Below are 21,933 nucleotides of genomic sequence, written 5' to 3'. Positions count from 1 at the left end.
ACACTGTTAAAGGTGAAGTAACTGTTCTTATTTTCTGAGAGGGGAAGCAAACCAAGTAACAAAACCAGTATTGTAATTCAGCAAAATTCAAAGTATTATTTTAGTCTTTGAGATATGAAGGATAAAATCTTTAAGATCTGAAGATGATTTTTTAAGCAGAACCTAAAGGCTACAAGTTAAATTCACACAATGAAAGCCTGAATTATTCATAAAATGCCAAGACCTCAAGAAATAAACATTTTTTTTTTTTATTTTCTTGCTAGAACTTTCAGTAAAAATGTGGAAGGACAAGACTTCCTTATGAAAGAATACCCTAACGACTTCAGTGGTGGTCAGCACTGTGCTGCTGAAAGTTCTGCTGAGCTTCCTTCAGAAAGCCATGACCTGAGTGCTCACGGCTCTCCTTCACTAAATGAAAGCCAAGAAACCAAGGTGAGTGTAATATATGTGATTAGGTAACTGCCCCTCCACTGCCTTTTAACCTTTTAAAAAACTTTTTAATAGAAATTTCTTAATTGCAAATTAAGTATTCACTATTACAAAACAAAATCAATGTGACAATTCAGTATAGAATGCCCGGTAAGAATCAGAGCATCTGAATCCCAGCACTCTATTCTGATGTAACATATCAATACCAAATTCCACCTACTCAAGTGTTTTAGCACTTAGAACCCAGTAAATTTTAGCTACAATTTCTCTTTTTATAAAAGATTTTTACTTGTCTCACCAAAGATCCAATTCTAACTCAAGGGAAATGTTTTCTAACACTGCATTCAAAAGTGCTTGCACCTGTCTTCATAAGTAGGTGTTGGAAAGGAAAAACCCATGTGAAATGGAAAGCATGGAGAACAAAGAAATAAGTTGTAGAAAACTCAAGAAGTCAATAGCTGTCTGTAATGACAATATCAAAATGGACATACTGATAACCTTTTTTATAAAAAAGCTATCTCCAAGTACTCCTATGCTGAATATGAATACCAGCAACTTCATAGCAGGCACATACCAAACATCTGAAAATACCTCAAAGTCTTTCAAAAAACCGAAGAGGAGGAAATGTTCTGAAGCTCATTTTATGATGCCAGAATCACCCTGAGACTAAAATTGGACTTGGACACCAGAAAAAAAGAAAATTCTATGAAAAGAGACGTAAAAATCCTCAACAAGATAATGAGCAAACTATATTCAAAACTGTAGTAAAAGGATCATATATCATGATCAAGTGGGATTCATTCCAGGGATGTAAGGGTGGTCCAGTATTCACTAAACGATCAAGATGATAGACAATAGCAACAATGGAAAAATAAAAATTATACGACAATCTCAATGCAGAAAAAACATTGGACAGAATTCAACCCTCATTTATGATAAAACCCTGAAAAAGGTGAAAATGTATTTCACTATAATAAAGCCGTACCTGAAAGCCCACAACTAATATTAATTCACAGGTGAAAACCTGAGCACATTTCTAAAAAGATCAGGAACAAGACAATGATACCCACCCTCCCTACTTTGAACACAGTATCTGAAGTCCTAGCTAGAGCAGTTGAGCAGGAAGAGAGAAATGGCATCCAAATTGTACAGAAATAAATAAAACTTACTATTTTTGGATGACATGATTTTATACATAGAAAACTCTCAAAAGTCAATAAAAATCATTAAAATTCATGAGGAAAGTTGCAGGGTACAAAAATCGTTGTTTATATATACTAAAAATGAAGTAACAGAAATTAAGAAAACAGTTCCATTACAGTTGCATCAAAAGAGAATAAAATACAGGGCCTCCCCGGTGGCGCAGCAGTTGAGCGCTGGGTTGCGAAGCTGCCCGCAGCCTCTGCAGCGCCGGTTCAATCCCCGGCTGCTCCCCGGCCACCAGAGGAGGGTCCCACATGGCGCGCAGACCTCTCCTGCCGCCCGCTGCTCCCCTCAGCAGTGTACTTCGGTCCTTCTGCCTGCTCTGCTCCCCACTCTGGCTCTGGTGAATTCTCTCGCCCTCCCGTGCTTCTGACTGTACCCAGTGCTTGTATAAATAAATAAATAAATCTTAAAAAAAAAAAAAAAAAAAAAAAAAAGAATAAAATACCTAGGAATATATTTAACCAAGGAGGTGAAAGACCTGTACACTAAAATGTGCAAGACTGAAAAAGTAAAGACACAAAGAAATGTAAAGCTATTTCATGTTCATGGGTTGGGGGAAGAATATTAAAATGTTCATACTATCCAAAGCAAAGTACAGACTCTGTGCAATCTCTATCAAAATTCCAATAGCATTTTCCACAGAAATAAAATCCTAAAATTTCTATAGAACCATAAAAGATCACCAATAGCCAAAGCAATCTTAAGAAAAAACTGGAGGTAGCATGCTTCCTGACTTCAAGCTGTATTTCAAAACTACAGTAACCAAAAGAGCACAGCAGTAAGGCATCATTTGATGACGTTTTGGCCAATGACAGGCCATATATACAATAGTGGTCACAACAGGCTACGCTATATAACATAGGTGTTGCACAGGCTAAGTCATTTAGACTTGTGTAATTACATTCCGTAACATTTGCACAACCATGAAATCACCTAACAAAATATTTCTCAGAACTTACCCCACTCTTAAGCAACGCATTACTTACTGTCTTTCTTACTGCCATAAAAACAAACATAGATCCTGGAATAAAGAGCACAGACAAACTGATACATGTATAGTTAATTTATGTCAAAGGAACCAAGGATATACAATGGGGAAAGGACAGTGTCTTCCATAAATGGTGCTGAGAAAATTGGACAGCCACATACAAAAGGAGGAAACTGGACTAGTGTTTACACCATATACACACTCAAAGTAGATTTAAAAACTTTGATGTAAGGAACCATAATACCTCAAACCATGAAAGTCCTGAAAGAAAACAGGCAGTAAGAGCCTTGATAACAGTCTTACTGGTATTTTGTTTGGATCTGACTCCAAAGGCAAGGGTCATAAAAACTAAAATACTAAATGGGACTACATCAAGCTAAAAAATTTCTGTATAGCAAAGACAAAAAACAAAAAAACACCATAAAAGCAACCTACTATATGGGAGAAGATATCTGCAAATCATATCTGATGAGGGGATAATTTCAAAAATATATAAGGTACTCAAACTCATAACAACAAAACCCAAACAATCCAACTGAAAAATGGGCAGGAAAAAAAAGCAAGCATACAGATGGCTGACAGTCACATGAAGAGATACTCAGCATTACTCATCAAAGAAATTCAAACCAGGGCCTCCCCGGTGGCGCAGCGGTTGAGTGCTGGGTTGCGAAGCTGCCCGCAGCCTCTGCAGCGCCGGTTCGATCCCCGATCCCCGGCTGCTCCCCGGCCACCGGAGGAGGGTCCCACATGGCGCGCAGACCTCTCCTGCCGCCCACTGCTCCCCTCAGCAGTGTACTTCGGTCTTTCTGCCTGCTCTGCTCCCCTCTCTGGCTCTGGTGAATTCTCTCACCCTCCTGCGCTTCTGACTGTACCCAGTGCTTGTATGCATGTATGTATAAATCAATCAATCAATCAATAAATCTTTAAAAATAATAATAAAAAAATTAAGAAAAAAAAGAAATTCAAACCAAAAACCGTGAGATAAATTCACGCACAGAATACTGTGCAGTCATAAAACTGAAATCTTGTCATTTGTGACACGGATGGGCCACACTTGAGAGTATTATGCTAAATGAAGTAAGTCAGAGAAAGACATACTACGCAATTTCAATTATGTATGAAATCTTAGAATACGCAATATAATTCAGAGATAGAAAAAAGAATAATGTTACCAGAGGAAAGAGGGTAAGGAGGTTGAATGAACTAGGTGAAGAGTTCAAGAAGTATAAATTTTAAGTTATAAATAAGTCACAGGATGTAGCTTATATAATGGGGTCCATATGCAATAACAAAGTTTTGCAAATTTGAAAACTTGCAAAGATGGGAATTAGTCATTGTGGTTATCATATTACATTATACCAATATCAGATCTTTATGCTCTACACCTCTGAAACTAACATAATGTATGTCAATTAAAAAATCTCTAAAGTCCACATCATCCATTTTGAAATGTTGCTAGACATTTAGGTGCAAATGAAAATTTTTATGTTTATGTACTAAAGAACAAAGGTAATAGTTATTATAAAATTGACATTTCTAATTACTACATACATAAATTTAAACAAAACAAATTAGTTGGCACTTAACTGATACTGTGTTCTCTTTCAGTCCTTGTGGTGGGAACGACGGGTTTTTCCGCTGAAGGATGAAGAAACAGAAGCCTTATTATGTCAAGAAGAAAAGCATGATCAGATGGAAAGATCAAGCCCAGCTTTCCATGGTGAAGTCTTCTGTGCCAGTGTACCAGAGAATGGCCACCATCCAAAAAGGCAGGCCGACGGAATGGAGTACAAAACCTTTGGTCTAGGACTTACTCACATTAAAAAAAATAGGTGACAGGTATCAGGTTAAGAACACTATGTAACTGAGTGGAAAACAGGAGGGAAAATAAAACCCTGTTCTCCATCCCCCACCCCACTTCCTTCAGTCACATTTCCAGAGTAAGAGCATGTCCTGCATGTATTAATCTCTTATGCTGTTTGTGAAACGGGCAAGGCTTATTTCTTTTTCCTCTTGAACATCAGGAGTAACTAGTTTTACCTACAGGCAATTGCTAGTTGTTTGTGTTTATGATCTAAATCACAAGCACCCAAAAAATTAACTACTGCAATTTGATATAAAAATCACATTACTGGGTAAATATTTTTTAAAAAACTTTAGACCCACACATACATATACACATACCCTGTAGATCAAATGACAGCTTTTTTTCTATACACACAGTAATCCATTAAAATTGCCTCAGAAAATATTAGCGTATACAAATGTGTGTACAGTATATACATACACACACACACACACACACAGTTTTAAAAAAACACTGGCGTGACCCACTCCACTTGAAAATGTATGCATAAACTATCCCAAGAATGTAAGCTGCAGTATAAATAGAGCAGCACAGGTTTCTACTGATAATGAACATCTAAAAGTTTTGACTATGGAAAGTAAAATTTTTTTAAGTATGTTTAACCAATAGTAGAAATATTTATGGAAATTTCTATACCAGATAACACAATATTCCTTTATTTGAAATCACTGATAGCTGTTGGACTAAACACAGTTATTTCTATTTACTCCGAACAGAGTAAGACAGGCAAGGTACAGTTAAATATCTATTTTATGTATCTCATGAAAAACACCAACTTAAGCAGCAAATAGGAAAGTCTTATCAGTATAGAAAATATGGTGGCGTTTCTAGTTAATTTGGTCATTCCTTACCATAGCTTACTTTATTCAATTAAGCATCTATTATTCTTACTTGTATCCAAGAATGAGAATTAAAATGTTTCAAAAGATAATGCTTCAATATTGGATATTGGAGTCTACACTAAGGAAATTCCTTTTGAAGCAAATACATCTTTTTTTCCTATGTAAAAGTTGACAATTTATATGAAATCCTTTTTCTCATGTATAAAAGGTTATACAAGTTGTAAGTATCTATGTAATTGACAATCCTGGCCTTATGGCCTAGTCTGGGGGATATGACACTAAGTTTTTGTTAGGGATTAGAAATTATACTGGTCCCTTTAAAAAGAAAAAAAAATTCAAATTCAATACTGACAATTTTTCTTGTAGTTTTACTGTACATTTATTTTTTAAAAAAGCGTAAGCCAGACAAACTCAAATTGTCCAGGCAAATAAACTCAAATCTTTCTGTCATGTCTGATATTATAATCTTCTATGTAAGTTTTTTAATTAAAGTTATTTCTATATGCTTTGTGTTATCTGATTTGATTAAATACTACCGATTGATGGCACAAAATTAAAGCCAGAAAAAAAACTAACATACACAAATTTTACCTTGTAATCTAGAAAAAACAAGCAAACTCAAAACTCGTAATGGCCTAAACATGTTAAATGACACATCCTATTTTATCGACACATGTTATATAAGCAAGAGTGTTTTCACATGAATGAAGTAGCTGATACCTATCTGTTGTTGAAGTGTAATCCGGGAAACAACTTTAAATATCTAGTTTATGAATTAGCTCTGTACCTTGTCATCTCAGCCACCTGGTCTTTCTTGGATTAATAAAATACAGATCCTTTGGGTCAGAATCCATAGTTCCAGAATATTTTCAGCCATGCGCTTCTGCTACTGGGTAAAGTTAGACTGGAAATAAGACAGTGTTAAGTAAAGCAAGCTTTCTTTGCTTAATCTACTTCTTATGGGCTTCATTTGTTTAAAAAAAAAAAATTATAGACTGGAAGTCCTATGCCCTACTGAATTCTTTCCATGGTACCAGCCTTTCCTGAGCTTTTACCTTCTTTACTTTTTTAAAGGGGACTTAAAACACCTGTCTTACTACTCAGGAAACTGATTTGCAGATTTTAATGAGATTTCATGAAAGTACTTTGTAATCTACAATAAAACCCTACCATAATAGCTGATTTATATTGGAGAATCAATTCCTCAATCCTACAATTCTAGGAATAGTAATAGAAACTTTACATTTATCAGTTCTTTCTTTTAATCCTTAACATACTCCTGATAGTTACAGTTACATTCAATGTATATATTAGTTAATAGCATCTCAAAGACTGCTTATTTTAATTTGCTAAGGGCAGGACTGAACTTTACATTACTTCTCAGTAGAGGCCTTCCATTCCTTTGTCTCAGAGCTAGCACAATATTTCAAGTCCTTAATGATCAGCATGATTAAGAAAGGGGGAGATCACTGAATAACCTGCCCCCTCAGTAAAGCCAGCAAAGAAAACACTGATAAAATCTACACTTGCATTTTAGAACAGACCTCCTGAAAATCCCTGGATGCCATACATTGTCTTTATAGTCTTTAGGTATCAAATATAAGGTGCACAGAAAATAAATGTTTTGGAAGCCATCCCAGCCAGATTCAAACTTGGACTTCTCCTAAGTTCTGTTCTACTTATATTATCAGGCATATACACAAATCAAAAATGACAAAAAAACAAGAAAAACACGAGGAATTCTTTTTGATTTTGGAAAATAGTCAAGAAACAACAGAATATTCTTAGAAATGCAGGAAAAAACATGTTTTTCATAGTAGCTAATATGCCTTCCTTAGGCATTAAGACACATTTCTGCTTATAATCTTAATACAGCCATATGTTTACTCTTTATAAAAATCAAGTCCCCCAGTAAAATGTATTTTACCACACAATCTTTATATTCCATCACTAAAAATGTAGTTATACACCCCAATTTCTAACCTCTTGGAATAGATTTTAGTCACTGGAACAAATAATTGCTTAGAGAAGCAGCACTGCCTCAACTGTGATTATGATTTGGTAGTCAATATTCCTGTTTTCCAGTTGAAAGATTTCATGAGAAGCAACACTGGATTCCCTGTGGTTTCATCGATCAAGAGAACGTTTCTGAGCAGCTTCTGAGCAAACATTTCTTAAGAGGTTGATCACAGATCTGGGGTCTTCACTTCTCATAATTGCACTGCCAGACACAATCATGTTAGCTCCTGCCTGGAAGAAGTAAACATTTAGGTTACACCTCAAAGGAAGATGCAGACAAGCCTGTAACAGAAGTCCTGGACTAGAGTTTCTACCCATGCATCAGACAGTTATCAATGCAATTGTAAAAAACAAAACAAAACAAAAACACTTTGAAATTAATAGACTTAATCTAGTTCAATGAAGAAGTTAAAGAGAAAGTGAAATTTTTAAATCTAAGAAATCTCTCACTTTTGGTAGCCAACTTTAAAGGAGCCACAACGCAGAATCTTTGCTAATGCTAGATAAGATTTAAAAATTTTCATCCTCAGCTGTATTAAGGTTTTTCCAATATATACCAATGGTTGACAGCTACTGAAAATCAAACTTTGTCTCTGAATTACACACATGAATTGTTAGATAGTATAAAAGGATAATTACTGCTAAAATGTGAACCTATCCATGAAATACGGCAACATTAAAAAATTTCTTATTTTGATGCCAGCAAGAATAGAACATCTTTTTAATTAATCTTCACTGCATTCTGGAATGGTGTTTAAAGAGATTTTTAATATGTTTTTAAATGTGGAAATGGGGCCTCCCCTGGTGGCGCAGGGTTGAGTGCTGTGCTACGAAGCTGTCCGCAGTCTCTGCAGAGCCGATTAGATCCCAGCCGGCTGGCAAGGGTCCCACATGGCACGGTGGACCTCTCTAGTCGCGCCTGCTGCTCCCCTCAGCAGTGTATTTCGTCAGTCTGCCTGTTCTGTTCCCCGCTCTGTCTCTGGTGAATCCTCTCACCCTCCCGCACATCTGGCCTGTAACCCGGTTCTTGTATAAAATAAATAAATCTTTAAAAAAAAAAAATGTGGAAACAAATCAGAAAAGCAACTAAGATGAATCCAAATTTAGCTGCTTCTCTTAGCTTCCTAAGCTGTTTGTTGAATCAAGGAGGGAAATCCAACCTGTTACATGATTCAGTCCCGGGGCGGGGGGGGGGGGGGGGGCGGAGGGGGGACTACTGAGAAAACGCTAAACTGAAGACTTCCTCAAAACATTCTGTAATACCATGCACTACACTCTGACAACATTCCTCATAGGAATTAGAGAAATCAGTTTTATAGAGTTCCTGCTTCATATGTCTCTTAATTTAAGCAGGACTAAGCATAATGGTAAAGCACAGTTCAGTACAAAGCAATTACTTAAGCAGTCAAGGATGTATGCTCACTAATCACCTCTTCCACTAACATTTATCACAGATTGATACTTCATAAGTATCAAGCAAAAAGTGTCACAGTTAGACACTTTTTAGCACAGTTAATTAGAAAAAACTAGAAATGTAGAAAAACCACGCTACTTAATGAAAGTAGGCCACAGAATTTTAACCACCCGCAGTGCTACAGGAAGGGCTGGCATCATCTTATGAAGCTCAGGAGTGTAACAAAGCTAGGTTAGCAACTTGAAAACAAAAACTCATCCCACCTGTATATGGAGGGTCAAAGGAGTATTCAGAAATCAGATCTTGATTTTTTTCATCAACAATGGTTCTAGTCATGTCATACGAGGTAATAAACAATACTAACATTCTACAGAAAAACATTTTTTCCCTTTTGTAAGGAGGTATATTTTCTTTCCCTATTTTGGAAAAATGTCTCATTCCAAGGCCTTGGAACTTAATGACATTCCAAAGGCTGGCATTCAACATACTCTCAAAAAAAAAAAAAAACTCTATTCAGCATTAGTAAGACAAAAGGAAACTACTATTCAATGATGGTCTATTAAGAGTATTCACTTACTGTCCTTTATCTTCCTAGTTCTAGATTTGAACAACAAATACTTCTCCAAGAAAGAAAAGCAGTTTAGGAAATGTAGGGGAAATTTCTTTGGCCCTTGAGACAATGTCCTGGACATTACATTGGAAGGAAATTGTTCCTGGTTACAGTCAAGAAGCAGTCTCACCTCTGCACATCTATGGATAGTGTCAGGACCTACTCCACCATCGACCTCTATGTCCAGAGATGGAAATTGAGTCCTCAACCAGTGAACCTAGATATAAACAAGAAAGTAAGTGACTCCTAAAGTGGATATGCTATGTGGGGGAAAAAACAACCAAATAAAACAAGAAAATCACAGACAAAATTAGCTATTAAATGTCCCATACCACAACGTTCTATCAATACCAAATATTACTGGGGAAAACTTCCTTTTAATGTACAGGAACAGGGCCTCCCCGGTGGCGCAGCGGTTGAGCGCTGGGTTGCGAAGCTGCCCGCGGCCTCTGCGGCGCTGGTTCGATCCCCGGCTGCTCCCCGGGCACCGGGGGAGGGTCCCACATGGCGCGCAGACCTCTCCTGCCGCCCGCTGCTCCCCTCAGCAGTGTACTTCGGTCCTTCTGCCTGCTCTGCTCCCTGCTCTGGCTCTGGTGAATTCTCTCACCCTCCCGCGCTTCTGACTATACCCAGTGCATGTATAAACAAAACAAACAAACAAATAAATAAATAAAAACATGCAAAAAAAAAAAAATAATAATGTACAGGAACAAATTTCTGTAAAAGCAAACTATCTTTTTTGGTAAATGTCATTCAATTTGCCATGGCTTTGCAGAGAATATACTTCATGTAAACAGGACAAAGATAAAACTTAGAGTCTATGAAAATGCTCAAGAGATCTAAAGGCTACAGAGATAATAATTTTGAAAGATGGGGCCTCCCTGGTGGTGCAGCGGGTTGAGCACAGCACTGGGAAGCTGTCCGCAGCCTCTGCAGCGCGGGTTCACTTCCCAGCCGGCCAGGGAGATACCCACATGGCGCGGCAGACCTCTCCTGTCGAGCCCGCTGCTCCCCTCAGCAGTGTATTTCGGTCCGTCTGCCTGTTCTGCTCTCTGCTCTGTCTGGGGTGAATCCTCTCACCCTTCCATGCTTCTGGCCTGTACCCCAGTTCTTGTATAAAAATAAATAAATCTTAAAAAAAAAAACCTACACAAATCATAACAAAATAAAATTAAAAAATAATAATTCTGAAAGAAAATTTCAAGATTAGAATGTAATATATTTCTTGATTTCCAAACCTAGATCTCATAGCATTTACTGTACTGTATTAAAAGGAAAGGTAGGCATCCCCATCTATAGGACATAACATATCTAAATATTAAGAAATCTAATATATGCTTACTGAGTAAACACACACAATACACCACAGAATCAAATATATCTTTTACCTTTGGCATCATATCTTCCATGAACTTCTGTCCTCCAAACCCAGGTTCCACTGTCATAACCAAGGCCATATCTATCTGATTAGCCCATGGTGCCAAATACTCAACTGTAGTTCCTGGTTTGATAGCAAGACCAACCTGCAATGGGGAGAAATTTGCTGCATCACATTAACAATTATTTCTAAATTATTATGGCACATCAGGCTCAAGAGAGAGAAGTGTAAACATATAGAATGTTTAGACTATATGTATTAAAAATAAATGAACAAACTTATCAAATGTAAATGTTTCTAAAAGGTAGTTAACTTTTGGAAAGCATGAATGGAACTATTATCAATCTTATCTGATAAACAAGTAATACTTAAACTCTGCCTTTCCAGCTGGAGAACAGACACCCAATATGGTCCTCTCCACCTATCTCTTGTCTTTCACCCCATGTGCCAAACTCTGAGAATGAATAGTATAAAACAGTCACCGCTGACCTCTCACCTTCATCCCATTCTCCCGAATGTCTTTAATCAAAGCCCCTGGGTTCTCAGTGGCCTCGAGATGAAATGTATATTGATTTGCGCCTGCTACAGCCATTGGCTTTACCCACTGTTCTGGCCTGGAAACCATCATGTGCATGTCTAGAAAGAAAAGACATATCTCCTAAATACTACTGAAAGGAAAAAACCTGGCTCAGATTATCCAAGTCAACTGTAATTTTTGCTACTTATATATAAATTGTGCTGGCATCACAATAATTGTTAATTAGTTATACTTCTGTATAACTAACCTTCCTTTATCCTGAAAATAAGATTTTGGTTTAACTCATTTACAAAGCATTTTTCTACAAAAAACCGTATGGTTCTATATATTAAAAGTAATAACGGAAAGTCAGAAATCCTAGGTCCAGGAAATGACACTCTAATAATCTGAGCGAAGTCATATTACCTATGTGGACTTACTTCCTTGTTTACAGAAAGTGAAGCTGAATGATTGTTTCCACCTGTATCTTACTGAGCATTTACCACACAGCATCAACTACTCTAAGTCCAAGGGACAGAGTGAAAACTATAACAATCTCTGCTGTCGCGGGGATTATATTCTTAGCAGAGGAGACAAACGATAAAATGAGCAAAGACAAGACACACTCGGTTGGCCGATAGCACAGCAGGGCAAGGAAGCACTGCGCAAGCAGATGAGTCAGAGAGGCACAGGATGAGGAGAGAGTACAGAGCTCAGCGGGCCCCTGGGTTTTATTCCGAACAACATGGTGCAAACACTGCAGGATTCTGAGTGGGGAAGTGGACCCAGCTTGGCCACGACAAGAACCCAGGTGAGAAATGACAATGGTAGCAAGGGAGGATGGTGAGAACTAGTGGGATTCTGCATGTGTTCTGAAGACAGAGCCAATAGGAATTGCTACAGACCGGAGGAGGACAAGGGTCAGGATGGTGCAAGAATTTGGGCCTCAGTAGCTGGGGCCAAACAACACCTTAGGAGGAGGAAAGGGTTTAAGGACAAGTTAACACAAAGAAGCCCAACAGGCATCACAATTCTAAAGCATGAATCATAAAAATACGTTATGGTAAATGGGTATGGCCTTCTTAAAAGATCTTAACCTAAAATATACTGGCATTTAATAAGGAGAGGAAAGCTTAAAAGATGCACAAACAAGAAATAACACAGTGAAGTAGGTGTGAGGAAACAGTAAATACTGTACCCCCATCTGGACAGATGATAGTGAGCAGTTTTGGAGTTTTTTGTTTTGCTAGAAGTAAAGTCCTGATACAGCTAAGCTATCATAAAGAAAAGAATTCCAGCATTCAAGAATGCAAGCAAGGTCATAAAATGCAATATGGCTTTGGAAAATGTCAGAAGAGAGTATATAGCTTGACGAATGTAGTTAAGATTAATGCTTATATTCCTAAACCAAAAAAGTAACAAAGTTTAATACACAAAGCTTTGTTTTTAAAAGACAGGCTCAATTTGAACTTTCTTCCTTCTTTTTCCCTTAAAATGACAAGCACATTTAAAGAAAATATCAATAAAATACCCAAGTCTGACAATCACAGTTCATCTGTTAGTTCTTTCAAGTGATAAATAATGTTTATGAAAAAGCACCTACTGAGTGTAACTAAAACAATGGGGACATTGTTTTCTTCCTCCAGAATATAGCAGAAGTACTTTATAAATACTTCTTACTTCATCACACAAAATATTAAAAAGGTATGCACTCACGATCCAAAGTTTCCTTAAGTTATTTTGCACTGCTTTATGAGGAATACTTACTATGAACACATAACAATGGAGGATATAATGACTACTTGATAATTCAATGCCACTGCCTTTATTTGAGCTAAAGTACTAGCAGACACAACCACTTTTCCATTATTACAAATAAAGGCAGGTAATATGAAAATAGTTTCGACTTCATGGATCATCTGAAAGGGATTCCCGTGGGTTCTCAGATCATACTTGAAGACTGCTTATTTAAATAATAGCAGAAACAAACCTTTTTCCTATCACTTTACTTCTTATATGGTTATTTCTACTCAATGCTGAGATTGAACAGTTAAGAACCTTAGAAGTTACAGAGACAACTTGTCAGAGTTACTAAAATATATTCATGTATCAACTATCCACCAACCAGATTCAAGAAGTAACAAAAAAAAATGCATCTTAATATAAAAAAGGTCACAAAACCCAAAATAAAGCATATGGCATCCACTCATTTTTATTTTAGACCCACTGCTAGAAAGATTAATTAGCAAAGTTATTAGTATGTAAATGAAAAATAGGAAGAAAAGGCAGATTGGTTGTGTGGCTATAGGGTTGTTAAGAGCAGAGAGACAAAATAGCAGTGAGAAGTGACACTAGTAGCTCAATTAAAGGGAGAGAAAAGCAAAAACCTTTCTTTTCATTTACATAAAGCCAGAAGTCGAGGGCTCCAACCAGCACATAGTGTGGGTAAACAATGCTACTATTTCATCCAGCCCTGATAGTCTAAGAACAAATTTATCTTGAAAAAATGCATTTTTAAAATGTAATAGAAAAAAGTTTAGAGAATCAAATTTTTTTCTATTATTTGGAATTCTCAAAACAGTGAAGGTGTTGATGAAACATTATTTCCCTCATGCCACAAAAATTAGGCGGCAACGTATGTTTTCTTTGGCTCATTTAAAGTGAAAGGATCTTCTCCAGAAGTCCAACGAAACTTTCAACGTGATGGCATGTTCCACGGCAGCACTACGCAGTACAGAAGTTATGAGCCACATGTGACTAACCAGCGACTGCAATGTGGCTAATGCCACTGCGAAACAATTTTAATTTTACTTAATTTTAACTAATTGAAATTTAAATCGTCACATGTGGTTACTGGCTACCATGTTGAACACAGCTAGACTCCTTCATAAAAGTGGTCCATAATATGCCACTTAAAAAAAAAAAAAACAAAACTTAAGTTTTACTAAATTCTAAGAGTTAAATCAAAACACATTAAATTTCTTATGTAGATGAAATCTGGCAAGTGAGGCATTAACAACAAACAAGACTTGGATTGAATCCATTTCCCCGAGAAGTTCTTTCTTAAATATCCTAATTCTTATTATCCTATTACATTGGGGTGAAGCCTTCATAGGAAGCTCCAATTTGCATGAACTGGTTTTACTTCTAGGCTATAAATCAATTTGCAAATTCATTGAACAAATTACACTGAATACACCAATCCAGCAGCTACCTCTGTTTAGCTCTAAGTAAACAAAGTAGAAGAAAGCTATGCCCTCAAGACATTTATAGTCAAACAAAGCAACTACAGATTCAAGGAAGTTCTAGGAAGAAAATCAACAAGCAATACTGAAAATTGGATAAAGGTTATTTCAGGACAGAATACTTAAAAAGGCTTGGGTAAAAGATAAGGCAGAGCTAGCCAAGGGAAGAGCTTTCCAGCAAAGAGATTAGCAGAAGCACAGCAGCCCTGAGGCAACAGCAGGCCTGGTTTATCAAGATGAAACCAATGAAGACCCAGCACAGAGAGAAGAAAGGGTTTAAGATAAACCTGGAAGTTGAGAAATCAACCATCTAGTTTTCCTTTACTTGATTAATACATCCAGCTTCAGATGGCATAAACCCCCACTTACCAAAGAAAGGGTCCTGGCCTAGCTGCTTTCGGAGGCTTTCTACCACAGGGTGACCAAAGGTGATGTTGGGAACAAAATGCCTACAAGACAAACAACATCTTACTCTGAAAATATGCTCAATTCAGTTTCTGTATTTTTCTCAACATGTATTCTGATGGGGGTAAAGAGGACTATCTGTGATTACAGTTATTTTAAAGTTCATAATCAACATTAGCATTAAATAATACTAAAACTATCTGGATAATTTCAGTTACAAAGCAACAGCTCCTTAATACATCAACAAATCACAATAATGTCACAGGATTTAACCCTATAATCCACAATCCCTGACAGGTTGAAATTAACAGATGAATGAATCAAAACCCTGAATTATATGACTTGCCCAAGCCACACACTAGTTAGGAAGTTCTGGACTCCGATTTGGATCTCTCAATGCCAGCCTGCGGAAGGCTGCATGTGGCTACTTTTTTAATCCACCTCTATCACAGGGCACTAAATCAGTTTATTTAAAACATTTTGTAAGACAATCAATAAAGAAACTTGGCCTGTGTATTAATATCCACAATTACTGAGGGTTTACAACATGCCAGGTATTGTCCAGCTACACAACAGCTTTATGATGTAGATACCATTATCATACCCACTTGAAGACTGCAAGATAAACACCTTCCTCAAGACACTCAGTAATTGGTGGGGGCAAAATTCAAATTAAATCTGCCTGATAACAGACTCAAAGATTCAACTTAACCAGTATCCTACTTGTTAGTTCTCTTGTTCTGCCACTAGCTCACATATATACTTAATTCTGGGCGCTTCAGAGAATAGAATATTTTATAAAGAAAAATGTGACAGTACAGTGGCTGGTAGTAAGCCAACTCACCGAGGACTACATTTCCCAGCTCCCCTTACACCCAAGTGGCCCATTTGACTAGTTCTTATTAATGGATGGTGAGTATCACTGATGGGTTAGGTGTCACTGCAGAGTCCAGCAAATTAAGCATTTTCCTTTTCTGTTCTCCTTTCATCCTTCTGCCAGTAAAGCCCTTACAATGGCAGAACCACCGGATGAGACTATGTCCCTGAATTTCTGCACAGGACACTCACACTGAACTGTTACATGAATGAGAACTTCATGTTATGCTATGGAAATATGGGCTTTTACTTGTTAAGGAAGTATTAGCCTATATGAGGGCTGCAAGAAAACCTAAACAATAACATGTAGGAAGTAAAACAGTGTCAGAGACAACTAGGACAGCACTTTCAAAGAGCGTAAGATCATGGGATTTACAGAACAAACAGAATTTGTAAAGATGGGGAACGGGTTATGTTCAAAGAAGCGAGGAGATGACATTTACCAGCTTGGCTACTGTGAGGCAGATGTCATCACAGCAAGGGTCTCATACGCCATGCTCAGCAATGAGTAGTGAGCAGTAGTGACTTCATCCTGTTCTAAAAATACTGTGCCGTTTTAAAGCAAGAAGGAAAAACAAAACAAAAAAATACATATATATATATATATATCTGTATATATATGCAAATTAAAAAGTAAGAAGATGGACCAGACAGTTAATTGGATGGGAGGAAAGAGGTGTTGGTAAATTTCAAGGAGCAGTAAGGATTGAAAAGAGCAAAGACGAAAGTGCTGACCTGTTACCTCATTAGAAGTGGGGGAGTGAAGAATTACCATGGCTAAGATTTAAAGCTTAGACAACTGGCAGAATGAATGTTAACAAAAATTTAAAATACCTATGGGTCAGGTACCTTTCTAACACTTTCTGTATCTTAATTCATAAAAACTTAAAAAAATCCAAAGAGGGTAAGCTCATGGGATTTACAGAACAAACAAATGAACCTGTGAGGTAGATTATTTCCTGCATTTTACAGTGAGGAAAAGAGGCCCAAGGTCACAGAATGAATCAGTCCATGCCCAAGGCAAGAGTTAAAGGCAAGCAATCTGGCTCCAAAGTCCAGGTTCTTAACTACCCTGCCCCTCCACCTGCAACTAATAACTAGCAGGCAAAAAGTGCAGGGGGGAGGGGAGAGTCTCCAGAGAGGGAGGGATATAGCACACACCTGAGAGCAGGTCTTGGTGGAAGGGCACAGGCACTCTCATTCAGGAGATCTTGGAGCCTTAGAGGTAGGGTTTCTGCTATTTAAAAGGAAGTCATTCTCTCATTTGTCTAAGAGCAAAGACTGCCAGGGATTCTGAGTCAGATTTTTATTGTGTTTACTCAGAACTTGGAAGTAAGGACCCGATAAGGAGGCAGGAAGGCCTACTGAATATTACACAAGCCTGGAATTGAAAGATTTAATTTTGTTGACTCTTAATATGCTATGTGGCCTTGGAAGCACTTTTATTGTCTCAAAGTTAAGTTTCATGTATGATGCAAATACACCTCCACTTCAGTGGAAAACAGAAGCCACAGCATTTTGAATAAAACTACTGACCCTCAAAGGATATGGCTAATTGCATTACTGAACAGTACATCAGTGTGCAGGTTCACCAAGAACACTGGGAGAACAGAAATGCAGCAATAACCTCAAAAAAAACTAAAGACTTAAAGCTAAGCTGTAACAACAACAACAAAAAGGCTGAAAACCCAAGCATGAGGGCAGGATGTTCTAAATTTGCCTGACAACAGTAACCAGGGGCACAATTGCCACAAACGGATTTACTGGCTCTATTTCAAGTCTACTGATGCCAAAGAGGACCTGGGAATATGAATGTTTAACTAGTGCCCAGGGAGCTTTTATCAGACTCTAACGAAGAGACATTCAACAAGGAAACCTACTTCATTATTTTATTCTGTCTTGTTTCCCCTTAAAGACACCTTTTGAAATAAACTCTGTAAGAAATAAAATACAATTTAAAAAGTATTCTTTTCTCCCCTAGAGAACTGAGATTAAGTTATAATTGTTTAGAATACAGGATACAATTATTTTATCTCTCATCGTGTTCCATCAACTCTAAGCTTTGTTTATAACTGTAATGCAATCTATTTCAGACAGATCACACCTTTACCAAGCCCCAGTAAGGCAAGGATGGTAACAGGTAAAGGAAGATAAAAGTTGATATAAAAATGTAGCTAGATTATAAAACCAGAACATACTGCCTGTGAATCAGGAAGCGCAAACTCATGTGCCTACCTAGAGTGACAGGTACCAGCAGGTGCAAAATGGGAGCAGGGGGAAGGGGAGGTAGTACTTGGCCTGACTAATGGAAACTGCTGTTTAGCACAAGTCCAGTGTGGTTTATGACACTATGGGCCTAGCACTGGCAAACCTTGGAATGTTTTTTCAAAAGTCAAAAATTTAGTACTAATGTGAAACCACCTTAATTTTAAATCTTAGAAACTAATTTAGAAATTGCCTTTTTACTGTGTTCTTACACTGAGGACCAACACACTCTGGTCATTGTCCTATCAGAAGAGTTTATGGATTTTCCAATTTTCTTTTCCAGAGAATCCACGTGTTCTTTATTTCAAATATTCAGCCATGCTAGTGCCACATGCCCCACAGTGTTCCCAGAACTTATTCTTGACTTTCAAGATGAAGATATTCAATGCTCAAACGAGGGGCCTCAGTGGGAGAGGTGGGGGACGAGAAAACTGGTGCATCCAAACTCAGTCACGGTGGATATTTTTAAAGGGGGCTGGCAAAATGCATGGAAGGAAGCAGCAGGAGGGGAGGTAAGCTGCGGATGGCGTCCTTGGGAAAGGAAGTCCACACCCCAATTTCACACCCCTGACCAAGGAGACACTGCAGCTCAGGCAGGCTCTTCCTGTTCTGGTGTGCCATCAAGAAAGGGCTGAAGTTTCCCCTTTGACAAGAAAGAATAAAAAGAGTTCTTAGCTCAAAAACCTGTGAAATTTGGAAAGGTTTTTAAAGGGTATATACAGAATTTTAGTTTTTCAAGCCAAGATATTTCTTGGCAAAGAGAGAAATGAGTCAACAAAAAACAAGTATTTTATCTCAATAAGCTCAGGTGTGCCACAGAGTGTGAGAGGGCAAAAGTGATTTCTTTGAGATTCCTCCATTATGATTCATTCATTCATTCAACCAATTATAACTAAGCTTGCTGTGTGCTTCACCTGTGGCGTACACAGAGGTAAACCCAACAGACAGGGGTCTCACAGTCTCTAAGGAGAGAGATGAAATAATTAACAAAAACACGTATAAATTATTAGTTGCTCTTGGGGAACTGAGGATGTTTTATGCATTCTCTAGTGACCAGTAAGCCCACTAGTCACAAAAGATATTTAATGTTGAGACAACACAAACTGTTGCATGAGTCCCATCCCGGCACCACCATTTCGGAGCTATGAAGCCAGTCAGGTGATCAGACCTCTAGGCATCCAATTCCTCACTTCAAATGCTGGTGTAAATAACAGAACCCACCTGACCTCATAAGGCTGTGTGAGATAATCCACAAAAAAGCATCAGCACAGAAACAGTAACGAGTTCATTAACATTAGCTGTTAGTTACTATTAAGACTCCTGATTGGTGAACTTAATTCATTTTCTCCATTCATTCAGTTAATCAAACATGGTACAAGACTTATTTAAAACCCAATAGCTTTCCGTGTTAAATAGACTAAGCAGATGTGGACCATTTATCCTGACACTCCCGAGGTACACACACCACTCAGTAAAGTGGAATTCAGGGCGTTTAAGCAAAAGGGTCCCGGAAAGTACACAGGTCGAGTGACATGACAGCATACTAAAAACCAAGCTTTTTTGAGAGGTAATAATCACTAATCTTGCATACTTCACCTAGAATTCTTAGTATTTTAAGGTCAAGATACTGCCATTATCAGTTGGGCATACTGGTAACTGAGCTGGAATGTAAAGGAGAAACATTTAACCTAATAAAATTCTTAGAAGACCTTAAAATGAAAGTAACTGATCAACTTTTGTAAATAACAAGAACTTGCCAATTGGCCCGAAGGCACACCGTTTTTAATCTATTAAAAAAGTATTTTTCTATCCCAATCCACAGTGATGCTTGTTACAATTTTCTGGCCAGTTTTCAGCGGGGTTCGGAGAACTACTTGGCAAACTCAAGTATCTCCAAGTTGCAACTATGTCACAATGCTGTGCAATCTTGAGGAAGTCTCACTGTTTTCTCTAGATTTGTTTCCTCATTTCATAACCAACTTAACAAACCAGCACCATCCCGACTCCAAACAGTATTACGTGCTATAACTAGTGCTTAAAAATTACTTACAAAAAACTGAGCTCCCTGAAGATCAGGGTGCCTGAAGAGAAAATAGACAGGAAAATCAAAATCCGGACAAAGATACAGCAACGCACAATCACAGGGAATCTACTGTATACCAGGCACTGTCAACCTTGTGTACCACCTCGATTCACCTTCCAAAGATGCCTATGCGAGAGGTTCCATGATTACTTCCATTTTCAACATGATGAAAGTGAAGATCCCTGAGGTTAAGTGATTTGTCCCAGGCAGGTAACCCAGCAAGTGGCAGAACTGGAGCAAGCTCAGCCCAGGTGCCAAGCTCTTCATCGTTACGCAGGTGTGTCTCCCCAGCTTTGCCCCTAACTAGCTATATGAGCTTGGGCAAGTCATGCCTACCCCTCAGGCCTCAGCTTCCCTAAGTGGAAAGGAGTCACCTGTCTCAGGTTTAAGGTCGCTTCCGGGTCCTAAGTGCCAGAAGACCACACGTTACGTGGGGGGATGGGGGGGGTCTGACGCGGGAGCAGCCCAGGATGCCGCCTCTCATCCGCTCCAGGCTGGGTCACCCCAGCTTCCTCCCCACCCCGACCTCCGCACCCCCTGACCCCCACCTCTGAATACCGCGTTCAGAGCGCGGCGCCCCGCAGTCCAGGGACGCCGTGCATCCAACAGGCGCTCAATCAAGGCGCGCCGCCCCGCCCCGCCCCGCGCGGCACCCCCGACCTGAGCCCCGCGGAGTTACCCGTCCATTACATCCAGGTGCAGATAGTCGGCCCCAGAGTCCAGCATCCGGAGGCACTCGGCCCCTAAATTCGCCAGGTCGCTGTTGAGGATGGACGGGCCAATCTTGCAGCCAGACGCCATGGTGCTGGTTCACAAGTGCAAGTTACCCCACGAGTCTCCCAGCAAAATGAAGGCGTCGCCCCGATTGGCCGCACAGTTTTGACCCCACCCCTTCGCCGTAGAGTCTTCCGGACTCTGCCGGAAGCCGCGGCCCTCGGGCAGGAAGTCCCGCCCCCCTCTGGGCTGGCTGTCAGCCTGGGGTCCCAGAGGAGGCCCTGCTTGGAGGCCCCTTCCTCCTGCCACTGACCCTCGTTGTTGAAACTGGCTTTTCGGGTTACCCCGGGCTCACAGATCCGGAGTTTTGTTTTTTGCTTTATTTCCCCCAGCAGTTCCCTCTCTGTGGCTCTTGTGCTCTCCATTTTTGGTTTCTCCATCTTTTGCATATGCTGTGCTGCCCCTTAAAATACAAAGCCAAAACCTTTCTCCCTGTCCTCTTCGTGAATTCTAATTAAGAGCCGGAGGAGTCAGGTTTAGGGTGGCATCCTGACTGCCTGGGAGACCTAGCTGATAGTCACTTCTTCCTATCTCCTTTGAGTCATCCATGAAGATAGTACCCAGCGTTTAGGTTGTAATAGGGATTAAATAAACGAATCCAGGTAATGTGCACAACACGCACATTACTGGTGCTCAGTACAAAATGGTAGTATGTTACCATCCCTCCTACTGTTTCTTTTGTTTTTCCCCTATTGGGAATGCTCATTGGCAAACTATATGCGTGTATTTACTGTTTAGAGAAAATAGGTTTGTTCCTCCGCCAAATATGTCTAGGGTTATTGGGTGAGGATAGGAGATGAAATAAAACCATGTGAGGAAAAGAGACCTAGCGCATACTTTAGAGGGTAAGGATGGCCACTGTGTACTCTAAAGAAAGCACTGGTGGTGAGGTGGTCCCCAGTGATGATTCTGGCTACCATCAGAAGAAACCAGATCCTTAAATCCCTCCTAGGAAACTTACCAGTTGTTCCAGCAAGTCATGACCTGAGCAGGGAAATCAAGCTGGGGCACTTGT

General features: G+C 39.0%; 2 protein-coding genes across 7 annotated transcripts in view; one reads left to right on the top strand and one right to left on the bottom strand.

The window, feature by feature from the left end:
- Positions 1-5,053, top strand: part of KANSL1L (KAT8 regulatory NSL complex subunit 1 like) — a 92,019-nt gene extending 86,966 nt beyond the window's left edge. For all 4 annotated transcript variants that reach the window (XM_037523968.2, XM_037523965.1, XM_037523967.2 and 1 more), the window contains 2 exons: positions 264-432; positions 4,232-5,053. In XM_037523968.2, coding sequence (XP_037379865.1) covers positions 264-432; positions 4,232-4,459 — 397 coding nt within the window. In that variant the 3' untranslated portion in view covers positions 4,460-5,053. The remainder of the gene's footprint in view (positions 1-263; positions 433-4,231) is intronic.
- RPE (ribulose-5-phosphate-3-epimerase) lies at positions 1,926-21,020 on the bottom strand. 3 transcript variants are annotated; one of them, XM_054700040.1, is made up of 7 exons: positions 20,835-20,955; positions 20,112-20,142; positions 14,885-14,964; positions 11,250-11,389; positions 10,764-10,898; positions 9,506-9,592; positions 1,926-7,582 (listed from the first exon to the last, which is right to left on the bottom strand). In XM_054700040.1, the coding sequence occupies exons 4-7, from the start codon at positions 11,385-11,387 to the stop codon at positions 7,460-7,462; spliced, it is 483 nt and encodes a 160-aa protein (XP_054556015.1). In that variant the 5' UTR covers positions 11,388-11,389; positions 14,885-14,964; positions 20,112-20,142; positions 20,835-20,955; the 3' UTR covers positions 1,926-7,459. The 3 variants fall into 3 exon arrangements, with proteins under 3 accessions (XP_054556015.1, XP_037379868.1, XP_037379867.1); XM_037523971.2 differs by lacking the exon at positions 20,112-20,142 and having other exon boundaries at positions 20,835-20,866; XM_037523970.2 differs by lacking the exon at positions 20,112-20,142 and having other exon boundaries at positions 1,927-7,582; positions 20,824-21,020.
- Between the last annotated feature and the right edge of the window lie 913 nt (positions 21,021-21,933).

The sequence above is a fragment of the Talpa occidentalis genome, unplaced genomic scaffold (genome assembly GCF_014898055.3).
Source record: "Talpa occidentalis isolate TD23 unplaced genomic scaffold, MPIMG_talOcc4v2.1 talOcc4.3, whole genome shotgun sequence".
Classification (NCBI taxonomy): domain Eukaryota; kingdom Metazoa; phylum Chordata; class Mammalia; order Eulipotyphla; family Talpidae; genus Talpa; species Talpa occidentalis.
The sequence above is the reverse complement of the archived record's forward strand: the minus strand, read 5'-3'. Positions and strand labels throughout refer to the sequence as shown.